General features: G+C 37.8%; 1 protein-coding gene across 5 annotated transcripts in view; it reads left to right on the top strand.

The window, feature by feature from the left end:
- Positions 1–19,134, top strand: part of ARK2N (arkadia (RNF111) N-terminal like PKA signaling regulator 2N) — a 62,842-nt gene extending 43,708 nt beyond the window's left edge. For all 5 annotated transcript variants that reach the window (XM_039842461.1, XM_039842465.1, XM_039842473.1 and 2 more), the window contains 2 exons: positions 7,328–7,454; positions 15,138–19,134. In XM_039842461.1, the coding sequence (XP_039698395.1) occupies positions 7,328–7,454; positions 15,138–15,327 (317 nt within the window). In that variant the 3' untranslated portion in view covers positions 15,328–19,134. The remainder of the gene's footprint in view (positions 1–7,327; positions 7,455–15,137) is intronic.
- The last annotated feature ends 2,548 nt before the right edge of the window (positions 19,135–21,682 follow it).

The raw sequence follows: 21,682 nt of genomic DNA, 5'->3' as shown, positions 1-21,682 counted from the left end.
TTAACTATGTAAAGCCTCAGTTTTCCCTAATTGTAAAACAGATAAAACTAGTATCCACCCCAAAAGCTTATTGTTACCACTAAGCGAAATAACATATTATAATGTGCTTAGTATAGCATACAGCACATAGGCCCTTAGGAATGCTAACCAGCATTATGTCAATGTATTTTTGCTGAAATAGACTGAATAAGAAAGTGATTAATGGACCCAGTCAGTGGATTTCTAATTTACTGTCCTGCCCTGGAATGAGTTGTTCTTGATACAGTATTTCCTAAACTTTGCCTAAGCAAAGAGATTACCTGGGGTGCTTGTAAAAGTTCAGACTCCTAGGCTTCTCCCTGAAGGTTCCGTAAGTAGATCTGAAATGGGGTCTGGGAATCTGTCTTTAATAATCACCCTCAGGTAACTCTTGCATTGGACATGTTTAGGAAGCTGTACCATCATATCTGAAAATGGCTTAATTTTTGTTTATTGCAAGTACTAATTCACTGTAAACATAAATATAGATGAGACTAAAAGAAGCAGAAATCTGAAGTCTTGGTGTAGAAGGCTTATAATTGTGGTAAACTAAATTTATTTAGAGTGTCCCCCCGCACTACCCCTGCTCCTAGGAAATTAAAATTCTGGACAAATGATCTCATTTTTTCCATCAGCCTTCTCGTCAAGAAAGATAGGCTATGAACATTTTCCCATTCTTAAAATAGGGATGGTAATCTTGATTTGTCTGTTACACAAGCTTAGCTATAGTGCAGAGAAACAAATCTTGGGTTTCCTGTTCTTAGTGTAGAGCTTTTTATAATCAGACTAGAATGGCCATGTTTCTATTATTAGCACTTTAAAGTCAATATATCAGTCCTGTGAAGGAGATCAAGTTTGGTCAGGTTCCTGTTGTTTAATGGCTTCATATGGACTATAAGATTTTTGATTTCTGACCTTTTCTTCCACTTTTTTCCGTCCACTTAAAAAAATTTTTTTTAACATTCTTGTAAAACTAAACACAAGATAATAATTTGCTTGTTTTAAAGCTAAATGAGTAGTGATTTAAAACATTAAATTTGTTTATAGCCAACATGCCGCTGTGAACTACCATGTAATAATTTTATTTAAAGTGCTGCAAAAAAGCCTAGGACTAGCTCTTTCCCAGCAGATTGTGATTTAAAGAGTAGCTACATTATTTCTTTTGAAGGCAAAAGAAAATGTTTGCCATGATAATTTGTTTATTGTTTTTTCTGTGCTGCTTTCTGACTTATGTGTTGAAAAGGCTAGTGAGAGCACAAAAATTTAGAATTTTCTGATAGAGTGAAGTTATCCTTCCAGTGAACTACACAGGCAAAGACCTATACAGAGATAGCCAGCTGCCATATAACCAAATTCAGGTCCACTGATTTATTTTCAGTTTAATATATGGTAGTTGTGGTATTCACATTTTTCCTACGGGCTTATTCTTGTCATAGAATGGGAGTAGATTACAACCATTTGAAGAACCTCTTAGCATCTTTGGCTCACTTTTGTATATTCTTTAGGCCAGTGGTCCCCTACCATTTTGGCACCAGGAACTGGTGCTACTATGAGAATCTAATGTCTGATGATCTGAGGTGGAGCTGAGATGATGGTGCTAGCATTGGGGAGCAGCTGCAAATACAGACGAAGCTTCGCTTGCTCACCTGTTGTGCGGCCCGATTCCTAACAGGCCTTGGACTGGTACCGGTCCATGGGCCAGAGGTTGGGACCCCATGCTTAAGGCAGTGCTCTGCCATTTAATTATTGTGAGGTCATGGGGCAGGGAGGCAGTGGGGAATGGCCCAAAGGCCAGAGAATGTCAGGCTCTGCACAGGAGCTCCCAAAGGAATGTGTGACATGCTAAAGAGGGGCACATTGAAAGAAAAGAACTAATTGTCCTGCTCTGAAAGAGACAGAAGAGGGATGCATTCCTGGCTATTGGAGAATGCCTTGGTGTCTCAAAGAGCATGGCATCCCATAGACTCGGTATGGGTCCCAGCTGACTTGTTATCTGAGTGGCACATCTTATCTAATGGCTCTAACAGGAAATATGGCAAAACTCTCAAAACATTCACTGGGAAATTTGTTTTAGCTCCTTATCATTAAGCTCATGTCCCTTATTTTATAGTATACTGATTTTTAGACTAAGTATTAAAGAATATTGGCTATAAGAGCAGACCCTGATTTTAAGTGATCAGTTTTAGAGCATTACACAAGTTCTGTAACAATACTAAGTGCCAGCAGGATTGGATTACATTTTTATGGCCAAAATGACACTGTCAAAATGGTTTGGATTGCTCTAATAATGTGAAAGCAATATATAAATTATTAGTTTTGAACCCATAATGGATGAATAAAGTTAGGAGAACCTTAAATATTGGTGATGGTTACCTTACTCTTAAGATATTACAGAATCATGAGCAAATCAGCATAGTCATTTTTCATTTCTTCCCCTTTAAAAATGGCAGAGTGATTTTTTCAGATCTGAAATGAGGCTATGTAGATGGAAGGGTGAGGATGAAGGGCGTAATCAGTGAAGACTGGTTATTCAGAAATATCAATGACTGAAACATTTCACAGAGCAGTTCACAAGTTGGGATTATAAATTTGAGCTATGGAGATAGAATTGGGCACAGAGATACTAAGAATTAACTTATTCTGTCATGTTCTCGTTGTGTTTTCTTAATTACTGTTTAAAAACATTGAGTAATCAAGGAGGAAGAGTTGGGTTATAGCGACCATGACTCCTACAATCTGCCCTTTAAGTTTAGTTTAATTCAATTAGCTTGTTTATTTTTAGGATGATAGGGGCTGAGCCCTTGCTGTGAGTCTTACCACAAGAGGCTTTAAGTGTCTCTTGAGGCTCAGCTCCTTGCTTCTTAGTGAGTAGGCATAGAGAATTTGGGGGTGGTTGTACATATAAACAAGTATTCATGCAATACTGCATAATAATGATAGCAAGACTTAAAGGTGCGGGGAGAGAGAGCAAGAGAGAGCATGCGAGTAAGCCAAGTGCCAATAACGTTTCATGAATGAGTGAAACTGCCCTGGAGTCAGTGTAGTACAGTGAAAGAGAAATATCCTGGAAGATGTGGGCTGCTGGTATCGGTATGTGAAGATGGAAGACAGTCATTTACTGAGCTGTAGAAGCAGCTTCACAGGACTGTAGGGGAGGTGGCATTTTCAAGTCAGGTTTGCACAAGGAGGCGAGAAAAAGTTCAGTGCGGTTTACCATGGAGCTGGCATTTTAGAGGATAGTGGAAAAGTTGTAGGAAGGTGAGGAATGGATGGCTGAGGCAAAGGGGAATAATAGAGTGGAAGATAAGATGAGAGGCAAACAGATGGTTCCAGAGGCTTGTATTTAATGAGTGGCCACGTGAGTGGAAATACAGTGTTTTACTTCCCATAGCCCTTGGTTTTTCTTCTGCCTCTTCCAAATGCTTTCTTCTTTTCCACTGGGTTTCTTTTCTGTGTTCTTATGTTGTTACCGCCACTACGCTGTTCTGCCTCATTGAACCCATCAGCCAGTCCTTTATCAGTCCCCCCTACTAGCTTCACTTTTTTCCCTGTCTGGCATATATAAGGCCAACTCTCCTTTGCCAATATCCTTAGCTTCTTGTATAATTGGCTTTCCTCTTGTACCTAGCTGGCAAAGTCTGATCCCTGGTGGTACACTTGGGGCCTGTAGTCACACTGCTAAGCACGGTTGGAGAAAAATCACATGGTTACAGTTAAGAGTCAAGTTAATTTCCTAATCTACAACCTCATTCTGACTCTCAGTGCTGCCTAACAGTTCTCGCTTTTCTTTAGGCAGCATTCTTCATAGCGGCACTTGACTTTTCTAAACCCCTACCTTGCTATCCTCTGCACACCTGTGCTTTGTAGATGCCTTTGCCACATTCTTCATAAGTCAAGAGTACTTCAGCTTCTGTCATCAAACCTCTTTGTTTGCTTTTTTCTGGCTATGACCTGGTCTCGTCCATCTTTAAAAACTTTACGTACATACACATCCCCCTCACTCAAACCCATCTTCCTCTCTCAGTACCTCTGTCAGCTCTTCCTTCCCTTTCATTCTGAAGCTTGCTTTGCTGCATTGGCTTCCACTCCATTATTCCTCTCAGGCTCCTCTTGCCAAGGCCATGTATCTTATCGCTGATTCTAGTGGGCTTTACTTAGTCCCTTCTCTTATCAGCCTGCTCTCTTGGGTATTGGTAAGCACTTCTTCCTAGAAATGCTCTTTCCCTGGTGTCCTGGCTTCATATCTTTGGAATTTCTTTCTACCTCATGTACCTTGGTGAGCACCCCCTTCCTATGTCCATCCCTTAATGACTGGCATTTATCTCGGTCCTGTTCTAGGCCCCCTTCGCTCCACGGGATGACCTTTACTTTCCCACTTATTGCTGAGGACTTAGGAAATCTGTATTTCCTCTCTGACCTGAGATTTAGAACAGTACTTCCAATTGCCTGTTGGACATCTCAGAGGCATGTCATCATCATGTCCTAAGCAACCACCCTCAGCTAGTCATTGATACACTGAATGGCATTGTAACTATCCAGTTACCTAAATCAGAAACCTAGACATCATTTTTTACTACTTGTGTTCTTTTCTTTGATTTCCAACATTATTAATGCTCTGTACATACACACACACAGAATATTCCCCATTTCGTTTCTTCTCTAGTTCAGCCATAATCATTTCTCACCCAGGAAACTACAGCAGTCAAGTTGTTTTCTTTGCCTGTAGGATTCTTTGCTCTGCTGTTAGTTCCATTTCTGTACTCTAAAAGGAAATTTTTAAAAATAGAAAACCTGATAATGTCACTTTTCTACTTAAATCCCTTAGTGACTTTCTACTTCTCAAGGTCAGGTCCAGACTCACAATGATCTGACCTCTACTGAGTTTGCCACCCTCATTTCTCTTTTTCCTACCATTACTCAAGATCTCACCAAACTTTTGTACCTTAAAGCAGCGGTCCCCACCCTTTTTGGCACCAGGGACCAGAGGTCCTATGAGAATCTAATGCCTGATGATCTGAGGTGGACCTGAGGCAGTGATGCTAGTACTAAGGAGTGGCTGCAAATACAGATGAAGCTTTGCTTGCTCACCTGCCCGCCCGCCTGTCCTCTGCTCACCTCCTGCTATGCGGACTGGTTCCTAACAGGCCTGGGGGTTGGGGACCCCTGCCCTAAAGGGTAACACAGTGTTCTTTATGCTCCTTCCCCTCACCTGTGCCTACTCTTCTCTGAGAGCTCAGCTTCTTTGGTTATCCTTAAGTCTGGGAAATAACCTCTTCTAATGTACTTTTCCAAGGCACTCTTTACCTCCCTGTCAGAGCAGTTTTCAAGCCATAGTGCAATGAACTGCTTTTTATTATCCCTGAATATATTACAAGCATGTTGAGGGTAGAGACTGTGCCTGGCTTGTTCCCCATAGTATTACTAGCACTTAGCACAGTACATAGCATGTCATAAACAAGTATTGTAGGAACAAATACATGAAGCAGACGGTTATAGTTGCACAAAGCAAGGCTGTTGGAAATACTGAATGTGGACAAAGTGAAGGTTGAAAAAGATTGTCAATTTGTGTTCCTTCCTAGAGGTACAGTAGTATACAAGACAATAGTGATAACTACAGCATTGAAATAGAAATTGGATAAAAGACTTGGCCACAAGCAAGGTATTGGAGTCAGAGCAAGAATCTAGATTTACAAAATGTAGACTTAACCAAACTCCATTTAAGTAGCCACCATAGATTTAACAAAACTGGGTTTTATCTAGTGTGTTATCTTGTATGCTTGTAGGGTTCAAAGATGTATGCCCATTGCCAGTGCCACATAGAATCCTATCTAGATTATTCTTTAATACAGAAGGTTAACAAGCTCATGCAGACTAATATAATCTCAAGCACCAGTTGTATCTGGAATCCATTTTAAGTTTTTTTAATCTTCTGTTTTCTCATATATGCATTATTTTCAATAGAAAAAAGTAAAAATAATATTAAAGAATTGTAAAAAAGACCCATAATTATATTCAAACTTGATTACTTTTCGCAGCTTTTACCTAGCAGGTACGTATATTTTAGTGTTACTGTGTGATACTTACATGTTCATACACTTCCCTCAGTTTCTGCATAGCACTGTAGTGACTATCTTTGGGCATCATAACATGATGCTTTAAGTTTTTCCTTTAGGCTGAATTGTCAGGGGTGAGATTACGGGGTCAGATGATATAAAAAGGCTTGTAAGGCTTTTGCTTTGGGAATACCTATAACTTTCAGAAGAGTTACACTAAAAGTTGACAAGAGTGTGAAAGTACAAGGTTTCTCAATAACCTTGAAGCATTAGAATGAATGAGTTGAGGGGGAAGGGAGAGTTGTATGCGCATAAAATCTTACTGGCATTGGTTTAGTTCATATGAGGTGTCACAAAGGATTTTTAAATATGGAGAAAGAATTTTGTATCAGATGACAATATATTTAAATAAAAATGCCCTTTAAGAGGTAAATGAAAATTTGTACTGGTTGCAACTCTGTAAAAGCTCCAGTGCCACAAACTGTTTTGCTTTTCCAGAATTATGTGGTTTGTGTCTGTCTAATGAGAACTGTCAGCAACATACAGGTTATGTTTTAGTTGCTCAGAGCAAAAATTGTGATCTTCCCTTTTTCGTGTAGCTTGGGGTCAGATTTTGTCAACTCTGCATTCCTCTAGAGAAAATTGTTAAATTTGTTTAAAATTTAGAGAAAATTATTAAATCTTTCACAAAGCATCCCAGTATAAATATGATTAGTGATTACTTCTCTTTACTCCGTTTATGCGTTTGTGGTTTTCCGGTAGAATTTTGTTCTATTAACATGATAAGCAGTAGAGAACTCCATTGCCCTCGAAATGGTGACAGAACTTATATGAATCATTTAAAGACTGCAATTGAATGCAAAAAGCATTATAGAATAAAATATGGAGTGTTATCACTGTTTATATATATCTATATTTAGATACACATACTTAACCGAAGTACTCCAGGTTTTTTTCTCCTAAGGAATATTGGAGAGTAAGACTGGGAGTTCTTACTTTTATGTACTTCCATGTTGTTTGAACATTTTTTTCTTTTAGCTTTGAGCATGCATTCTGTTTAATTTTTTAAAAACTTTTTTTTTTTTTTTTAGTAGAACACTGCCTCGGCTCGTTTGAAATGGGTAACAGTTTCACTGTGGCAGGCTCTCACAAGGCCATTCTATTTCTGTGATAAACCTGGATGAAAAATCTGTCAATGAGTTGCTTCTGCTGCTTGTGAGACAAAATGTGCTCATTTTTACCCCCTTCTCTCTCAGGTCATTTGGATCCAGGATTCCTAGCAAGTGATAAGACATCTGTTGGCAATGTACCACTCAATGAAGAAATTAATATTGCCTCTTCAGATAGTGAAGTGGAGATTGTGGGAGTTCAGGAACATGCAAGGTAGGATATTAATTGGCGTATTCTGATATTTTGAATTGTGGATATTATTTTGACCAGAAGACAAGTAAAAAGAAAATGGTAGGCCTCATAGTATGGCTGGCATGAATGGTGGGAGCTATCTCTTAGCATCCTTTACCTTAAGAAACACTTTTTCATTAGACGTGATATGAGTTTCAAAATATGTTGCATATTGTCTTATATCAAGAAAATCTCAACTGTACGTGTATGTGAACTAGAACTTATGCTTTTCTTGTCTAGATTGCTTGACAGACTTTTCTTTTAGTTATCACTGTACTTTTTCACTCTTGTTCATATTTTCTTGCCTTTCACTTTATCTTGAAGTACATTGGCAGCAAATAGTGGGAAAATATGCATCTGATATACCTCTTCGGTTTGTTTCCTAGAGCACCTCTCCTTGTCTTTCATTAAAACTTATAAGTTACTTTGGTCTGCTTCTAGCACAGTGTATTTCTAGTGATATTCATGTGACTTGGGATTCCTGTATCTTAGGATAAAAGGAAAGCTACAGGGCATCCAATTAGTATTATTATGTATTGTAGTATTATGAAAATAATTAATGAAGTTTGGCATTTTTAAGGTAGAGGTCAGCAAACTATAGCTCACTGGCCAAATCTGACCTGCTGTGTGTTTTATGGATCTTGAGCTAAGAATGGTTTTTACATTTTTAAATGGTTTTGGGTCGGGGGGCGGGGGCAGGCGTGGAGAGGAGTCAAAAAAAGAATGATGTTTTGTGACATGAAAATTATCTGAAATTCAAATAAAATTTATCCATAAATTAAGTTTTATTGGAACTGAGCCATGCTTGTTTGTTTATATATTGTCTGTGGCTGGTTTTGCACTCTAGTGGCATAGTTGAGAAGTTTAAACAAACACCTTAAGGCCCTCAAAAACCTAAGATATTTACTGTCTAGCCCTTTGCAGAAAAAATTTACTGGCTCTTGCTTTAAGATATGTTTCTAAGAATTGGTTGCAGCCCTCTCAGAGATATTCCTGAAGAACCTTTAACACACCCATGTTGATAAAAAACAAAAATTTAGACTTTGGAAAATCCATACTCTATATAGCAAACAACTTTTCTCCTATGTCACTAGAGTTAAGTTGTGGTTTTCTGATTTCCTCAGTGTCTTCATTACCTTGCTCTTAGATAAGCTTTTACTCTTTGATTAGCAAGGTAATGAAACATTCACCAGCATTTCTTCCGTTGATGTAAAATTAAGAGTTTAGGAGTGGAGAGTTGGGGCAAAATACACATGTACATAAATTGAGGGTACTTTTTTCTAATGAAAACTGACTCTGAGAGAATTTTTCAATTAAATACTTGGGACTTTAAAGATATAGAGTTAAGTCATAGTTTGAGGTGTCATCTCCCCCAGAGGAGCCAGTTCTCTTTATCAGAATTAGTATCTCCTAGCACTTCATTCTCTGTCCTATATTGATATCATAAATATGCCTGTATGACTGCTGCCTTTTCTTTTTTTTTTTTTTTTTTTTTTTTTTTTTGGTAACAATTATTTCCTTATCTTATATGGGGAAGTTAAATTTTTCATTCTTTCATTATTTTTTTTTTTAAATCTCATTCTTTTTTCTGTTTTAATCAAAAACTTTTTTCTATTAAGTTCTCTTCCATTTTGCTATCTGTTGCCTTCAAGCTGACTTATCTATTAGATAAACAAAGAACTCCTGATTTCTTCCTTTGCCTCAGCATATGTCTGTCCTTAGTTTATTTCACCATTGTTCCTTATAATATAGAAGACATTATTATCCTTTTAAGCCCGTCAGGATATTATAGTATTTTTTATGCTATACAGACTCCCTACTATAAAACTTACCTTGCCTATTGACAGATTGATGTAGGTAAATTATCTTCAGTTGTGTCAGGAGCACATTATCCATTCACCAACTTCCTCTTGTTATAATTCAAATTTTAATTCACTGTTACTCATGTGTTCCTACTTAAGTAGGAAAGAGTAGGTAATAACCTGTGTTATTTACCTGATCTCTTATTCTCCTGAGACATATCACTTGGTCCAGTTCTCTGTTAACTCCTACCAGGTCTCCCCTCTTTACTATTTTTTTATGCCTAGAAATATTATAGAATTAGCTACCTTTCTTTTCAGCTTCTTTGTTCAACTTTTCTTCCATCATTAAATCTTTTGCTTCATTTTCAACCAATACTTTTGGTATCGGGGGTTAAAATTATCATCATAGTTTCACTAAAACTTGGAAATTAAAATCTGAGTCCCTCCTCACTTCCAACACACAACACACAAATTATCTCCAATATACCCTTCTTTGGACTTGTTAAGTCTTTTATCCAGATTGTCATTTTGCTCTCTAGATGTGTTTGTTCCACTCTTGTACTGAGCTGACTACATTTTAAATGACTTCTTGTAACATTACTTTCAAGGACTTCTTCTTACAGGCTCTGAAGCATAAAGATTAGTTTCATTCTGATCCTTTGGTTTGATTCCTGGGGAAATCCTGTCTTGGAGGTGACAAATCCATTCTGAAATCTCAACGGCGGTTAACGTGTCCATACAATGGAATGTAGAATTAACAGATCCTCTTGGAATACTTTGAATTGAGTCTTGTAGCATTTTGAGGGGATCTGTTATTTTGGTCTTTGGGTCTAGGACTGAGTAGAGTCTCACTTACACTTCTCTGCCTTTCTTGAAAATTTTTCAGCAGTTTTCTTTAGAAGACGCCTGATAATCTTTCAAACATTGAGATAAAAAACTGAGGCAAAGGGAAGAGGCTTTCTTGTTGGTTACTTCAGAATTGCCCCATTTGGCTGCTTGTATCTCATCTGGAATTTATTTCTTTTACAGGTCTAGGGTTGCAGTTATGAAGTATTGATGGGCTTCTGGCAGGGTTATCGCTTGGAAAAAGGTTTTAGGTTTTGATCCACGTCTTTTTGTTCTAATTTGATTTGCATGCATAGATGTTTTGTTTGGATTTAGTTACCTTTTTTTTTTTCTTTTGATAATCTACCTTTTGTGGGCTTTCTGGGAGTTTTTACAAATTCAGACGTGGTTTTTGAGTTCTCTGGGGTTGTGTTTGCTCTGACTTGTGTTGGGTGCCATTTTCTATATTTAGAATCATTTTAGTTGAGTTTTACACTCACTAATTCTAGTTGTGATGTGCTTTTTTTTCTTTTGATAACAGTTTTTCTTTTCTTGCATGTTAATATCTTTCTCTCCTGTTTTACTTTAGATTTTGATGTGTTCACTTAGCTTCTGTGTTTCTTATAGTCACAGACTAGAAAGCATGCTTTCTGAACTAATGATTGAATGCATCTTTTATGGCTGCTTTGTATTGCTGTGATGAACTCTTGACCAAAATGTTGTCATTTCCAGATGTTAATTGTTGGACAGTCCAGTTCCACAAAATGTTCTTTGCCAATGATTGGAGACTTTGCCAGCATCTCCAGTTCTTCTGTGCCACTTAATTTTGCTAGAAGTTTTAATTTATAACCTCCATGCCAATATTTTTCTTTGTTCTTGAACCTTTTTCTCTTCTTCTACCAGCCTCATTGGATGAATCCATATAGTACAGTCCTTTCTGTCATGGAACTGTGTCAGAACAGGTTTTTTTTGTGGTACCTATTCTCTGAAGCTTTTGTGATAATCAGACCCTTACTTCATTTAGCTGTAGTCTTTGGTCCTGTGGGTCATTGGTGTTAATGTTGGCTCATCCCTCAGTAAAAGAATTGATGCTTTTGCATTTAAGACGTAGTTACTTCCTAGAATCAATTGCTAATGTTAATCCTAAAAAAAGCAAGGGAGACAGACCAGTATTTTCCTAAAGCCACAAGGATTCATTTTATTCTTAGTTAGGAAAAATAAATAGGAATGTTATCTAAGAGGTCACCTTCAGGCTCTGTAAATGAGAGCAAAAATGATTAATTTTTAATGCTGTTTTCTTAGAATAGTAAGTTAACTGTATCAAAAGCTGACCATCAGAGCCTGCCCTCTTTTGTGTTTTTTTTCTTTTTCCATTGTGAAGTTTCTTCTCTATTGATTTCAGTGTATGAAGAGCAGAGATTGTCCTATCAAAAGTTAATTGTTTATAAAGTGTTTTTTTGTTTGTTTGTTTTTTGAAAAATGAAGCCTTAGCATATTCTTGGTTATAAGACTCAAAATATGATGCTGGGTTGTGTTTTATACCTGTAGGCAGTCATACGCAGATGTGAGAGCAAAACCTATATCTTCTAGAAATGGATTGGACCAATTAAAAAATAGCTGAGTATGTTCCTACCCTGTATCTTTCATAATGCAGAAAAAGGATATGTGGTAATACGTCAAAGTATGTGCTTTATGTTAGTTGCCTTACAAAATTTTGAGCCTTTCACATTTTTCCTTTTAGGGCATCCCTGTAGGGCTTATAACAATTGCGGTTCCATTTCCTCCTGAACATTTTTTTCTTATCTGTCTGGTATAAGTTATTCTGTAACGTACACCATCTTATAAAATAATTGAAATGTCTTTCCAGCACCCTTTTGTTATACTAGCTTGAACTTTTTCCCCTGTACTTAAAATGTGTTAAAAGCCTCTTTCTATCCTCATCCATCTTCTAGCTATCATATATACAAAATGGTTCAGGTCATTAAATCATAAAAAATTTTTGAATGTTTTATTGGCTCATGCACAGAAAGGTCATAAATGTACACTTTAATTTTTGCAGACTGTTCATACCAAAGTAACCAGTCCTCAGATCAAAAAATAGAACAGAAGTCCCCTTTATACCACCTTTCAGTCACAACCTTCTCTCGCCTCGTCCCTTGTAACTGCTATTCTGACTTCTAATGGGGAAGTTTTGCCTGTGTTGTTCAAAATCTTAAAAAGTCACTGATGACCTTAGAATCCCCTTTGACAATCCTGACATACGGCCCAGCAGTTGCTTGAACCTTTAAAAGGTAGTTCACTCCATTTTGTAGTGCCATAATTGTGTAGTAATGATTATCCAAAGCTTACCTTCCCGGAATTGATAAGTGGTTCTTATTCTGCTTTCTAGATCTCTATACAAGGCAGAGTAGCCACCTTCTGTGGTGATTCTCTCTTCTTTGGGAAATGCCCTTTCCACTCGCAGTTAATAAGGGCCTGGAAAGGTTTTGACTAAAGATGGAATCATCACATTCTCCAGAGAATCTAAAAATTTGAACTAGGAGAGACTGCGAGAGTTGAGGCTTGAGTCAGGCCTGCTTGTTCTATCATCCTCATGTTCTTTGAGGTGCCTCTATGTCTTTCCAATAAATCTTTTTTGCTTAAAGTAACCCAAGTTGGTGTCTGGTAACTGGAACCATTTGTAACAACTTCAGAAGTAATCTAATTTAGATAGTTGAAGAAGTGCCTCATTTCCTTATTCTTTTCTCTCCTTCAGCCACTCCTTAGTAATAAATATGGTCTCTAAACCTCTCACTCTCCTATTCTGGACACTTTCTAGAATCTGCTTTGCTGTTTATTGAATGAAAGTCAAATATAGTATAGTGCTTCAGGTATAGTCTAAAGAAGCCATAATTATTTAGTGGAAAATAAACTCTCCAGTGGAGACTGGATTTTGTTCCAGTTCTATGTTTAACTTACTTAAGACCCTATGTTTAACTGGGCACCTGTCTTTTGGCCTGGGTTTTTTTTTTCCTTCTATAAAATGAACAGATTGGATCAGATGTTTTTAAAGTAACTACCTGAAATTACATTGTATGATTACTTAGGGAGCAGTGCAGAGTAACAATTGGAACTAAATGCCTCTTTTACTTCAGAGATGTTTCTAGAAATTCTCTCAAAGAGTGCGTTGACTCTCTGTAGCCATTCATTCCCTGAATCCCTCCTGAATTTTGTAGCCAGCTGTACTTCAATTAGTACTTGTACAGATGAGCTTTTGAACTGTCGAAGAACTTTATATTTTTAAGTTGTTAGCCTGGGCCTGTCTTTGCACTCTGCTGACTCTGTGCTTGCCTTACCTAATTTAATATGCACATTTGTAAAGTGACAGTATGATGTTGTGGATAGCATTGGACCTGAAATCAGATCTGGCTTGGGGTTCCTTGGCCTTTCCTCTTTCTTTGCCCGTGTGAGCCTGGGCAAGTCATGTAACCCCTTTCCATATTTATAGAGTAGGTAATAACTCCCACGTCTACCTTATAGGTTTGCTGGGAGTGTTGAGGTGAAACTGCTTAATGAATTTAGTATTCTGTTGCCATCAGTCATCAAAACCATTTCTATAAATGTTGAATGGACTCCTTTGGCTGACATTCTTCTAAGACTATGGGATCACTTAATCTAAGTATACTTAATGGGTTGGACAGAGTTGGATTAGATTTTGGATTTTATGTCCCTTAATTTAATGCTTTTTACTACATTTGAAAATGTAGTAACCCCTGGGTTAGTAGCTACTAAACTTATTTCTGAACAGATGACAGGCCTCTGATACTGTAACAAATCTACATTCTGGCCCCATGGGATCTGTTTTTCAGCACCTCACCTCTCTTGGTAAGGCAGCTGTTTACAGGCTAGCCTTTGTAAGAGCAGGGCCTCTTTGCAGGAGCTTAAGGTCTTTGGGGGGCAGTTCTGCAACTGAACTGTTTCCATTGTTATCCTAATCATCTTTTGAACTTGGTGATGCAGGTAGTATTGAATCAAAGCTGAAATTCTCAAGTGATCCAGCATCATTCGTTCTACATAGGTTGTCAGAACAGCTGCTCAGGATTCACTGTACTAGTTTATGTGACTAGAATTCTGCCACTTGTCACTTCTCACTTAGGCTACATAAGGACTTGCCAGTAATTTAGATGTCAGGACATAAGTAGCATTGATAGCTCGAGCTGCCTGCCTTCCTTTCATTTGCATCAAAACTTACTCAGTTCATACTGGAGGCTCACAGCCTTATCTTTTGACCGGAATGTGAAATTCAATATGTCAGTGTTTCTGAAACAATTTTCTTCCAGTGAAGTCTTGGCGAGATTTGTTAGCAAGGCAGTTCTGTGCCTCTGATAAGAGTACTTTTAGGGAGTCTAAACTGAGTGTTTGTTACTTTTAGAGAATCTCACTTGAGCCTTGTTACTTTGACTGAACTAAAACATGACTGGTTCTGATGAACTAGCCAAGTGTTTCTGTTGTGACCCTCAAGATGAGGAAAATTGATCCTTATGTGTGACCTAGTACTTACAGACCTTTAGAAACCTAATCTGTAAAAGGCTATTACTGTTACTGCCTTTGAAGGTATTATTACCAAATATGGCATAGAACTTATTTTAAGAACAAGTTTCACCTATATTTCTTACCGTTTCATTTGTTTGGACCAAGATTGTTTGGGCATCTTAATTTTTCTCTGGATTTATATGGTGCCTTGTCCTGAAGATTCAGAGGTTTAAATGAGTTCAGAGAAACATTATCTTATCCATTTGTTGGTAGCAGACCTAGACGTAACTCAGGAGTTTCTGTCTGGGACAAGACTCTTGACCTTTTTTAGGCTAAATTGAGAGGAGAAGGAGGGAGACAGACAGACATGGAAGGAGGAAAAAGGGAAGGATATTGGTTGTTGGTTTCATGAACTTGCATAATAGATTGATCTTAATAAAAGTATTGATCAGTACTCATGAAGCTATGTTGCCTTCTCTCTTTCCTGTGGTATGGTTAGCCATGCTTTTGCTCTTTTCAATTGCAGGTGTGTCCATCCTCGAGGAGGTGTGATTCAGAGTGTTTCTTCATGGAAGCATGGCTCAGGCACGCCGTATGTTAGCAACCGGCAAGCACAGTCATGGACTGCTGTGACTCCCCAGCAGACTTGGGCTTCACCCGCAGAAGTTGTTGACCTTACCTTGGATGAGGATAGCAGACGTAAATACCTACTGTAATACAATGTCACTGTGTTTCCTCTGCACTGTTCCCTTCCACTTCCTCTTCCTCCTCTTTGTGACATGGAAGTTCATTGTCATAGCTTCAGCCTCAGAAGCTGTTTGTGGCATTTGTATAATCAAAACTCATGGGAAATTGCTCCCCCTCTTTTTTTTTTTAATTAAAAGAAGTCACTTAGGAAAATAACTTATCACAGAGAAAAGAATTTCTTCTTTCCCTCAGTAGGAATATGAGAATGAAAAATATAATTAGACAACTTCATTTTACTTGGTGACCTTTAATCTTAGGAAGCTCTGCCTTCCCTTTAGAGTAATATTTTAATTACCAGGTGAAATGGATTTCAGTTTTTGCATCTTATATTTATTTTTTCTGTGTAATAAAATTAATATCTAGACTTGACCACTGTCAACCCACCCATTGGCACTCCCACCTTAGGGCATTTGCACACATATTAGTCAGGTCCTTATTGGCACCTAGTAAGGCATGTGCATTTGGAAACCTGTCCTTAAAAATAGAGGACAGAAGTATTACTATTCTTTTAGCTTTAGTCTTCTGCCTTCTTTCCTGACTTTGCTCCTGGCTGACTTCCTACAACACATATAATTGACATGCCCTTTTGTGTTTATAAATATTGCTGAGGTGACTTAGTTGGTCTCCTTGTTGCAATGATTCATAACTCTTTGGAAAATGTCTCCTTTTGGGGCCGAGGCATTTCAATACATACCCACCCTGAGGTTTTTCTGGGCATGTGAAGAGAATATTGAGAGATCTATAGAAAAATCCCCCTCAACTTTTTTTCCTGGTTTATGCAAATAGCAGGAGAAAATAAAAACATGTTACTTAGGTAGAATATAAAGAGTTGTGTGGCTTTTAAGGCTATGGGCACTTGCAAATCTGAGAGGAAAGTGCCTTTTATCAGAACTGGTCTCTCCATGAAGGATGTATGTACAACAACTGTTCAACACTCGAGCTGAAGTTGACCAGATGCTATATTTGGGTATTTTTCTCCCCTACCTTCTAAAAGTGGAAAAACCAAAATAAACCGTAAGAAACCAGATGCAAAGCACATTAATGGCACAGTATCTAAAAGGAATCGCAAAAGGTGGTAGGAGCTTCAGGGAATTCAGGAAATGCCAGTGTTGGAGTTTGTGGCATTAGTTACTACCTTTTTTCCTATGACATGTAGTTACTAGTGAATTATTTTACAAGCAATACCTAGAGTTAGAACACTGTACTGTGCACAAGGAGGAGTGAAGTAATATTGGCTTAGAAGACCTCACCTTTTGTTTTTCCACAGTTTTTGTTTGCTTTTGGGGTCTTTTTGTTTCTATTTTTACCATTTAATATTGCTGAAGCCCTTTGTCTCCCTCCCCAAATGCCTTGGTGGCTCTTCCTTATTATAAGAGCATGAGAGCTGCCGTTTTTAGTTTTCATACAGCGGACACATATTTACCAAGTGCCTATCCTGCATAAGGCACTGTGCAGGCTGGGTGCTGTAGGGCCACTGAGATGAGTGACACCCACTGCGTGCGCATGCATCAGAGTCTGCCTGGCTCCACCTGCTTGGCCTTTTCTTCTGTGTTTTAAAAAGACTCGTTTATTCCTTTACCCTTCTTCCTGCTGCTTTAGTTCTTCATACATCTCTTCCATGAGAGCGTATTCAAGCATGCATTCTTTGATCTCTGATAGTATCTTATTTGATCTGGCGTCTGTTCTTCGTCAACTTTTAATTTTTCTGTCAATCTGCTTTTAATAGATCAGGCTTTTAAAATATCATGAACCTCCAGTTTTAGCACCTCATATCTCAGATCTCTCACATGGCACAGTCTAAACAAAAACCAAAGACCCAGAGGCCAGAGCGAAATAGGACCGTCTGCAAATTCACTACTGGTGTATCCTTGGACCTTTACATTTTACTTTAGGATTAATTTATTGAATTTTACTGTTACACATTGTTTTTGACTTGAATTAAAATGCTAGACAAAGCAGAAATGTACAATTTCTGGTCTGTGTTTTCCAGGAAAATCATTGGGAAAAGAATAGAATGGATTATATGACTTGAAGTTTTTGCAGCTTATTTTGTCTTCAGTATCAGGGCAGAGCCCCGTTTTAAAGAATGTTTTTGCATTACCTACTCTTTTGTTAACAGTATGTTTGTCCAGTTCGATACAGCAGGTGATTTCTCATAACATACATTCTTTAGCCCCTAATAGTCATCCTGTAAAGAGAATTCTTTTTGATGTGCTGTGTGCACTGTGGATTGGGAGCAGAGTGAAGCTGTAACTACGCTGTTTTCTGGCCTTTTGATTTTATATCAGGTTGTACTTTGTCCTCACCTATCCCTGTTACAGCACCCTGACATACCGACTTAATGCACCAGAACAGGGATTTAGAAATTAACATGCAAAGAGGGACGGGGAAGGGACGGTAGAGACAGTCAGCTTTTTCTCCTACTTGGTTGGAACTTTTCCGCCCACTAGCTATGGAGAAATTATGTTCCAACTCTTCTTTCATTGCCAGATCTGGTAGAGTGGTGATGCGATTTCTGGCAAGGTATAAATGATAAAATTCTGTGATAAACAGCTCCTGTGACATTTGAAATTTCTTTTAAGGGGATCTTTTTAAACCAAAGTTTTGCATTTGGTAGCATAAATACTTCTTTATGCTTCACAAGACATTGTTCAGAATAACATCTCTACTAAATGATGCACTTGGGTCACAGATCGGTTCATGGCACTAATTTGGTTAAGTCTCCCCTCCCCCCAATTTGAAACCACAGAGCAGGAACCTAGCTATTGCATCATCCTGACTGCTCTGTAACATGTAATTGCTGCTCGCCAGTAGTCGTCTTTTCTTTTTGATGGAAGGGGCCAGACTGAATGGACTCCATTATTCTTTACAATTGAGCATCCCATAAACTCTGTTTTTATTATTATCAATAATGTATATGAACCGTCTGATTTTCTAATTTTAGTGAATTGTTCATTGTTACTTTTAGCAGATTAGCACCAATAGGTAACTTAAAAATGAACGTTGCCTGCTTTTTTTGTACTATGTCACAAAGTTATTGAAAAAGCTGGGGACACCATTTTGTCTTTTAGTTTAAAAGTTCGTTTTGGTTTTTTTTTTCATTAAGGCGAAGAGCCCCTAATCCTTGTTTTCCGGTATGTGTATGATGTGACTTCCATGTATATATAAAAATGATTGCGCCCTAACCAAACTTCCTCAGATTGTGCACTGTTTGTTTAAAATAATCACGTATTTTAGTCCAATGCTGTTGTATTTTTTCATTTTATTTAAAACACTACGTACTTATTCTTTTAACAAGTTTTAAAGGGTAGTGATCTTTAAAAAAAAATCACTGGATAACTAGGAAATATTTTTGTTGTTTTGTTTTTTTAAAAGAGTACAAAGGTCATTGAAGCCTTTTGCTCCACTTACCGTGAAAATGAAATGTTAGCCATTGTATGGCTAGGAACCAGTGCACTTGGTGGCTAACAGATCTGCTGTTGCTGGAGTGTCAGTGTGGAATCGATGCAGTGACGACAAATCATTGCTTAGAATTAATGTTTTAAAATGTGCAACTCTAGTTTTTAAGACAAAATTTGGTTCTTTACATTCATTATTTGGTTTTTGTTTCCATTTAGTATTTAATGGTCTTTGGAGAAAAAAATAATAAAACAGAGTGTTATATATATATTTTTTGGTGCAAGATAAGATTTTCTGTTTTTTGAAATAAGTCTGTAGCATAAAGGTTAAACTATTTTAAGACAAAAATAAAATAGAGTGTATTTAAACAATGATAATTTCTGAGGATTTTTTTTCTATCTGCTTCAGTTAATTAGATGGTGCCTGGAGCAGCTCCCAAGTTAGCTTTTGGATGTGAAAATGGATTATATTTGTTAATACATCTTATTGTTATAAGATTCCAGATTTTTCCAAGCAATAAGCTGTATCCTGCTCCCAAAATATTTTGCAAGTTGCCTTTGGTGTGTTAGATCTAGTAAAAATAGCTTCACATTGGCTTTCCTGTAATCCCCACCTCCCTTTCCTGCTAGGACCAGTGAGATTTCAAAGAGGGCTGAAGGCTCCCTAGGGCTAGGCACCTTTGTTGCTGGAAACAAAATTCAGCAGACAGTTAACTTCCCAGAGGCCAGTGCACCAGGGTAAGACACGTGGTTGAACACTGAAGCAAATATAGGGTGCTTCAAAAATAGTCTAACTTTTCCTCTAATTTGGTTCTAGTTTCAGATTTTTTTATTTGCTTATTAAAATTATAGGAACTACCATATTAACATCTTGAGTTTTGTAACTATCTTCGGGTAAAGGAGAGTGAGGAACCTGGGAGAGTGAGGCCTGTATTTATTAAAACATCCACTCCTGGATCTCTTAATGTTTCTCAAGAATTTTTGGTTCTATTTGCACTGGAAAGAGATCTGTTAACAATTAAGAAGTGTTTTCAGGTTTTTGAAATAGTTCTTCTATACTATCTTGTATATGAGACCTAGATGTATTAACCATATGCGATACTTCTTTTTTGGGCTTGAGAAGTAAATTGTTTACCTAAGGTCTTGCTTTTGAACCCTTTTGCCCTTGGATGCTGCTTTTGAAGAATAGACAAGGCAAATAAAGTGATATCTGGGTAGTATTTAATCTCATTTTGGCTTCTTCCTTCTAGTCTTTGCTGACTTTTGGCTTTGCCTTCCCTTATTCGTATGTTTTTCACAGTATATGACAGCTATTTATAACTTTAGTCCAAACAGAGAAAAATTATAGATAAATCTTTACCAAATATATAAATATCTTTTCAGCTCCAATTTTGCAACCAGAGTGAATTGCCTCTAGGTTTTGTTTTAACCATGTTTCTGATCTAGGAAGGAATGATCCTCTTAGGTCATTTGTAGGTATGATTTTATTTACTTGCTTGACTCCATGTTTGAGAACACTGATTCAGAGAATTAGAGAAGGTCTTGAGCTACAGTGGAGCTTTGGCTGGGTGAATCTTCCTGGAGCAAAAAAAGGCATTTGTAAATACTGGAAGGAGCAGTGAGCTCAGAAAAAGTTGCAAGTGATGATCACTAACTAACCTCATAGAGATGCAGAGAGATCATCTATTGGCCCAACAGAGGTTCTGACACTGTTGGATCAGTTCAGCTGCCATTGTGCTACTCTTCAGGTGGCAGGCCTTCTAGTTGGAGAGACTTTAGGCAGCAAGGATCCCTGTGTGTGATGAGAAGTCACTCTTTCTTTCTGCTAAGTCTTGAGATCTCATTCAGTGGAGGTGGATGTGAGTGAAGGATGAAAGTGCCTGCTGGCAGTAAAGTCAAACCTCAGAAAGGAGGTGTGGCGGCAGCAGCTGATACAATCTCAGATCCTGGCCTGCTGGTTGAAATCACCCCTTGGTAGCAAATTATATTGACCTAACTTCTTATTCTTTGGTAAAAGGAAGCTATTTGGTACCAGCTTTTTCTTTTGTGCTTTGATGATTGATACTTCAGAGGAGTCATTTCTTTTTCCTTTCCATGATTGCTTCATCCTAAGAGTGGGAAAGTGAAGCCTTGTGGACTATTGAACCCTTACTCTTGTGGTTGAGTCTAAAGCGAACAAGTCTGGTTTTAGGATGGATCATGGCGCCTGTAGCATGAGGGGGATCAGACCAGAGTGTGAGGTGACTAATGTAAAAAAAAGCCTGAACCAGAGAACAGGAGACTCCAGAAAGGCTATCTGACCATTGAAGGATTTGATTTCTATGCCTGTAAAATGAAGAATTTCTTAGATTCTTTTCTGAGACTGAATGGTAGGGCTGTGGCTGTGTTACTTTAGGAGATAATTCATTATTCTGCAGAGCAGTCGGGCTTTTCAGGCAGGAATTCAGGAGAGCTGCTTACTCCAAAAAGCTCTGTTCAAAGGACTACAGTTCTATCATCTCACGTAAACTTTTGGAAGGTGTTGGATGGTAACACCCACAGAACCTTGAATTTCTACAAACTTTATTTTCAAAGTTTTAAAAGAATGTTTATTTCAGAATTTCCACACGGGAGTAAGAAGTGGTACAGATTGGTATCCTAATTTTGCAGATGGGAAGACAGAACAGAAGAATAACAGCCTATCCAGATTTACATAGCTAGACTTTGCAAGAGAAGATTCTTTTCTCTGGTTCAAATTAGGGCTTTTTAGCTTTAAGAAAAATGAAACCTCTTTTCTCCACCTGTTTTGTCTTCCATCTTTCTGCTGCTGATTCTACTTCGTGCAGGCTTGAGAAGAATAGAAAGTCTTCTGGAGAAGGTACTGTTTTATTGGTTTCCTTTTCTCTTTAGCAAGTGGTCATACCTGAGTATGTGTCCTAACTCAAAC

The sequence above is a fragment of the Pteropus medius genome, unplaced genomic scaffold (assembly GCF_902729225.1).
Source record: "Pteropus medius unplaced genomic scaffold, Ma_sr-lr_union100, whole genome shotgun sequence".
In the NCBI taxonomy this organism is placed as follows: Eukaryota; Metazoa; Chordata; class Mammalia; order Chiroptera; family Pteropodidae; genus Pteropus; species Pteropus medius.
The sequence above is the reverse complement of the archived record's forward strand: the minus strand, read 5'-3'. Positions and strand labels throughout refer to the sequence as shown.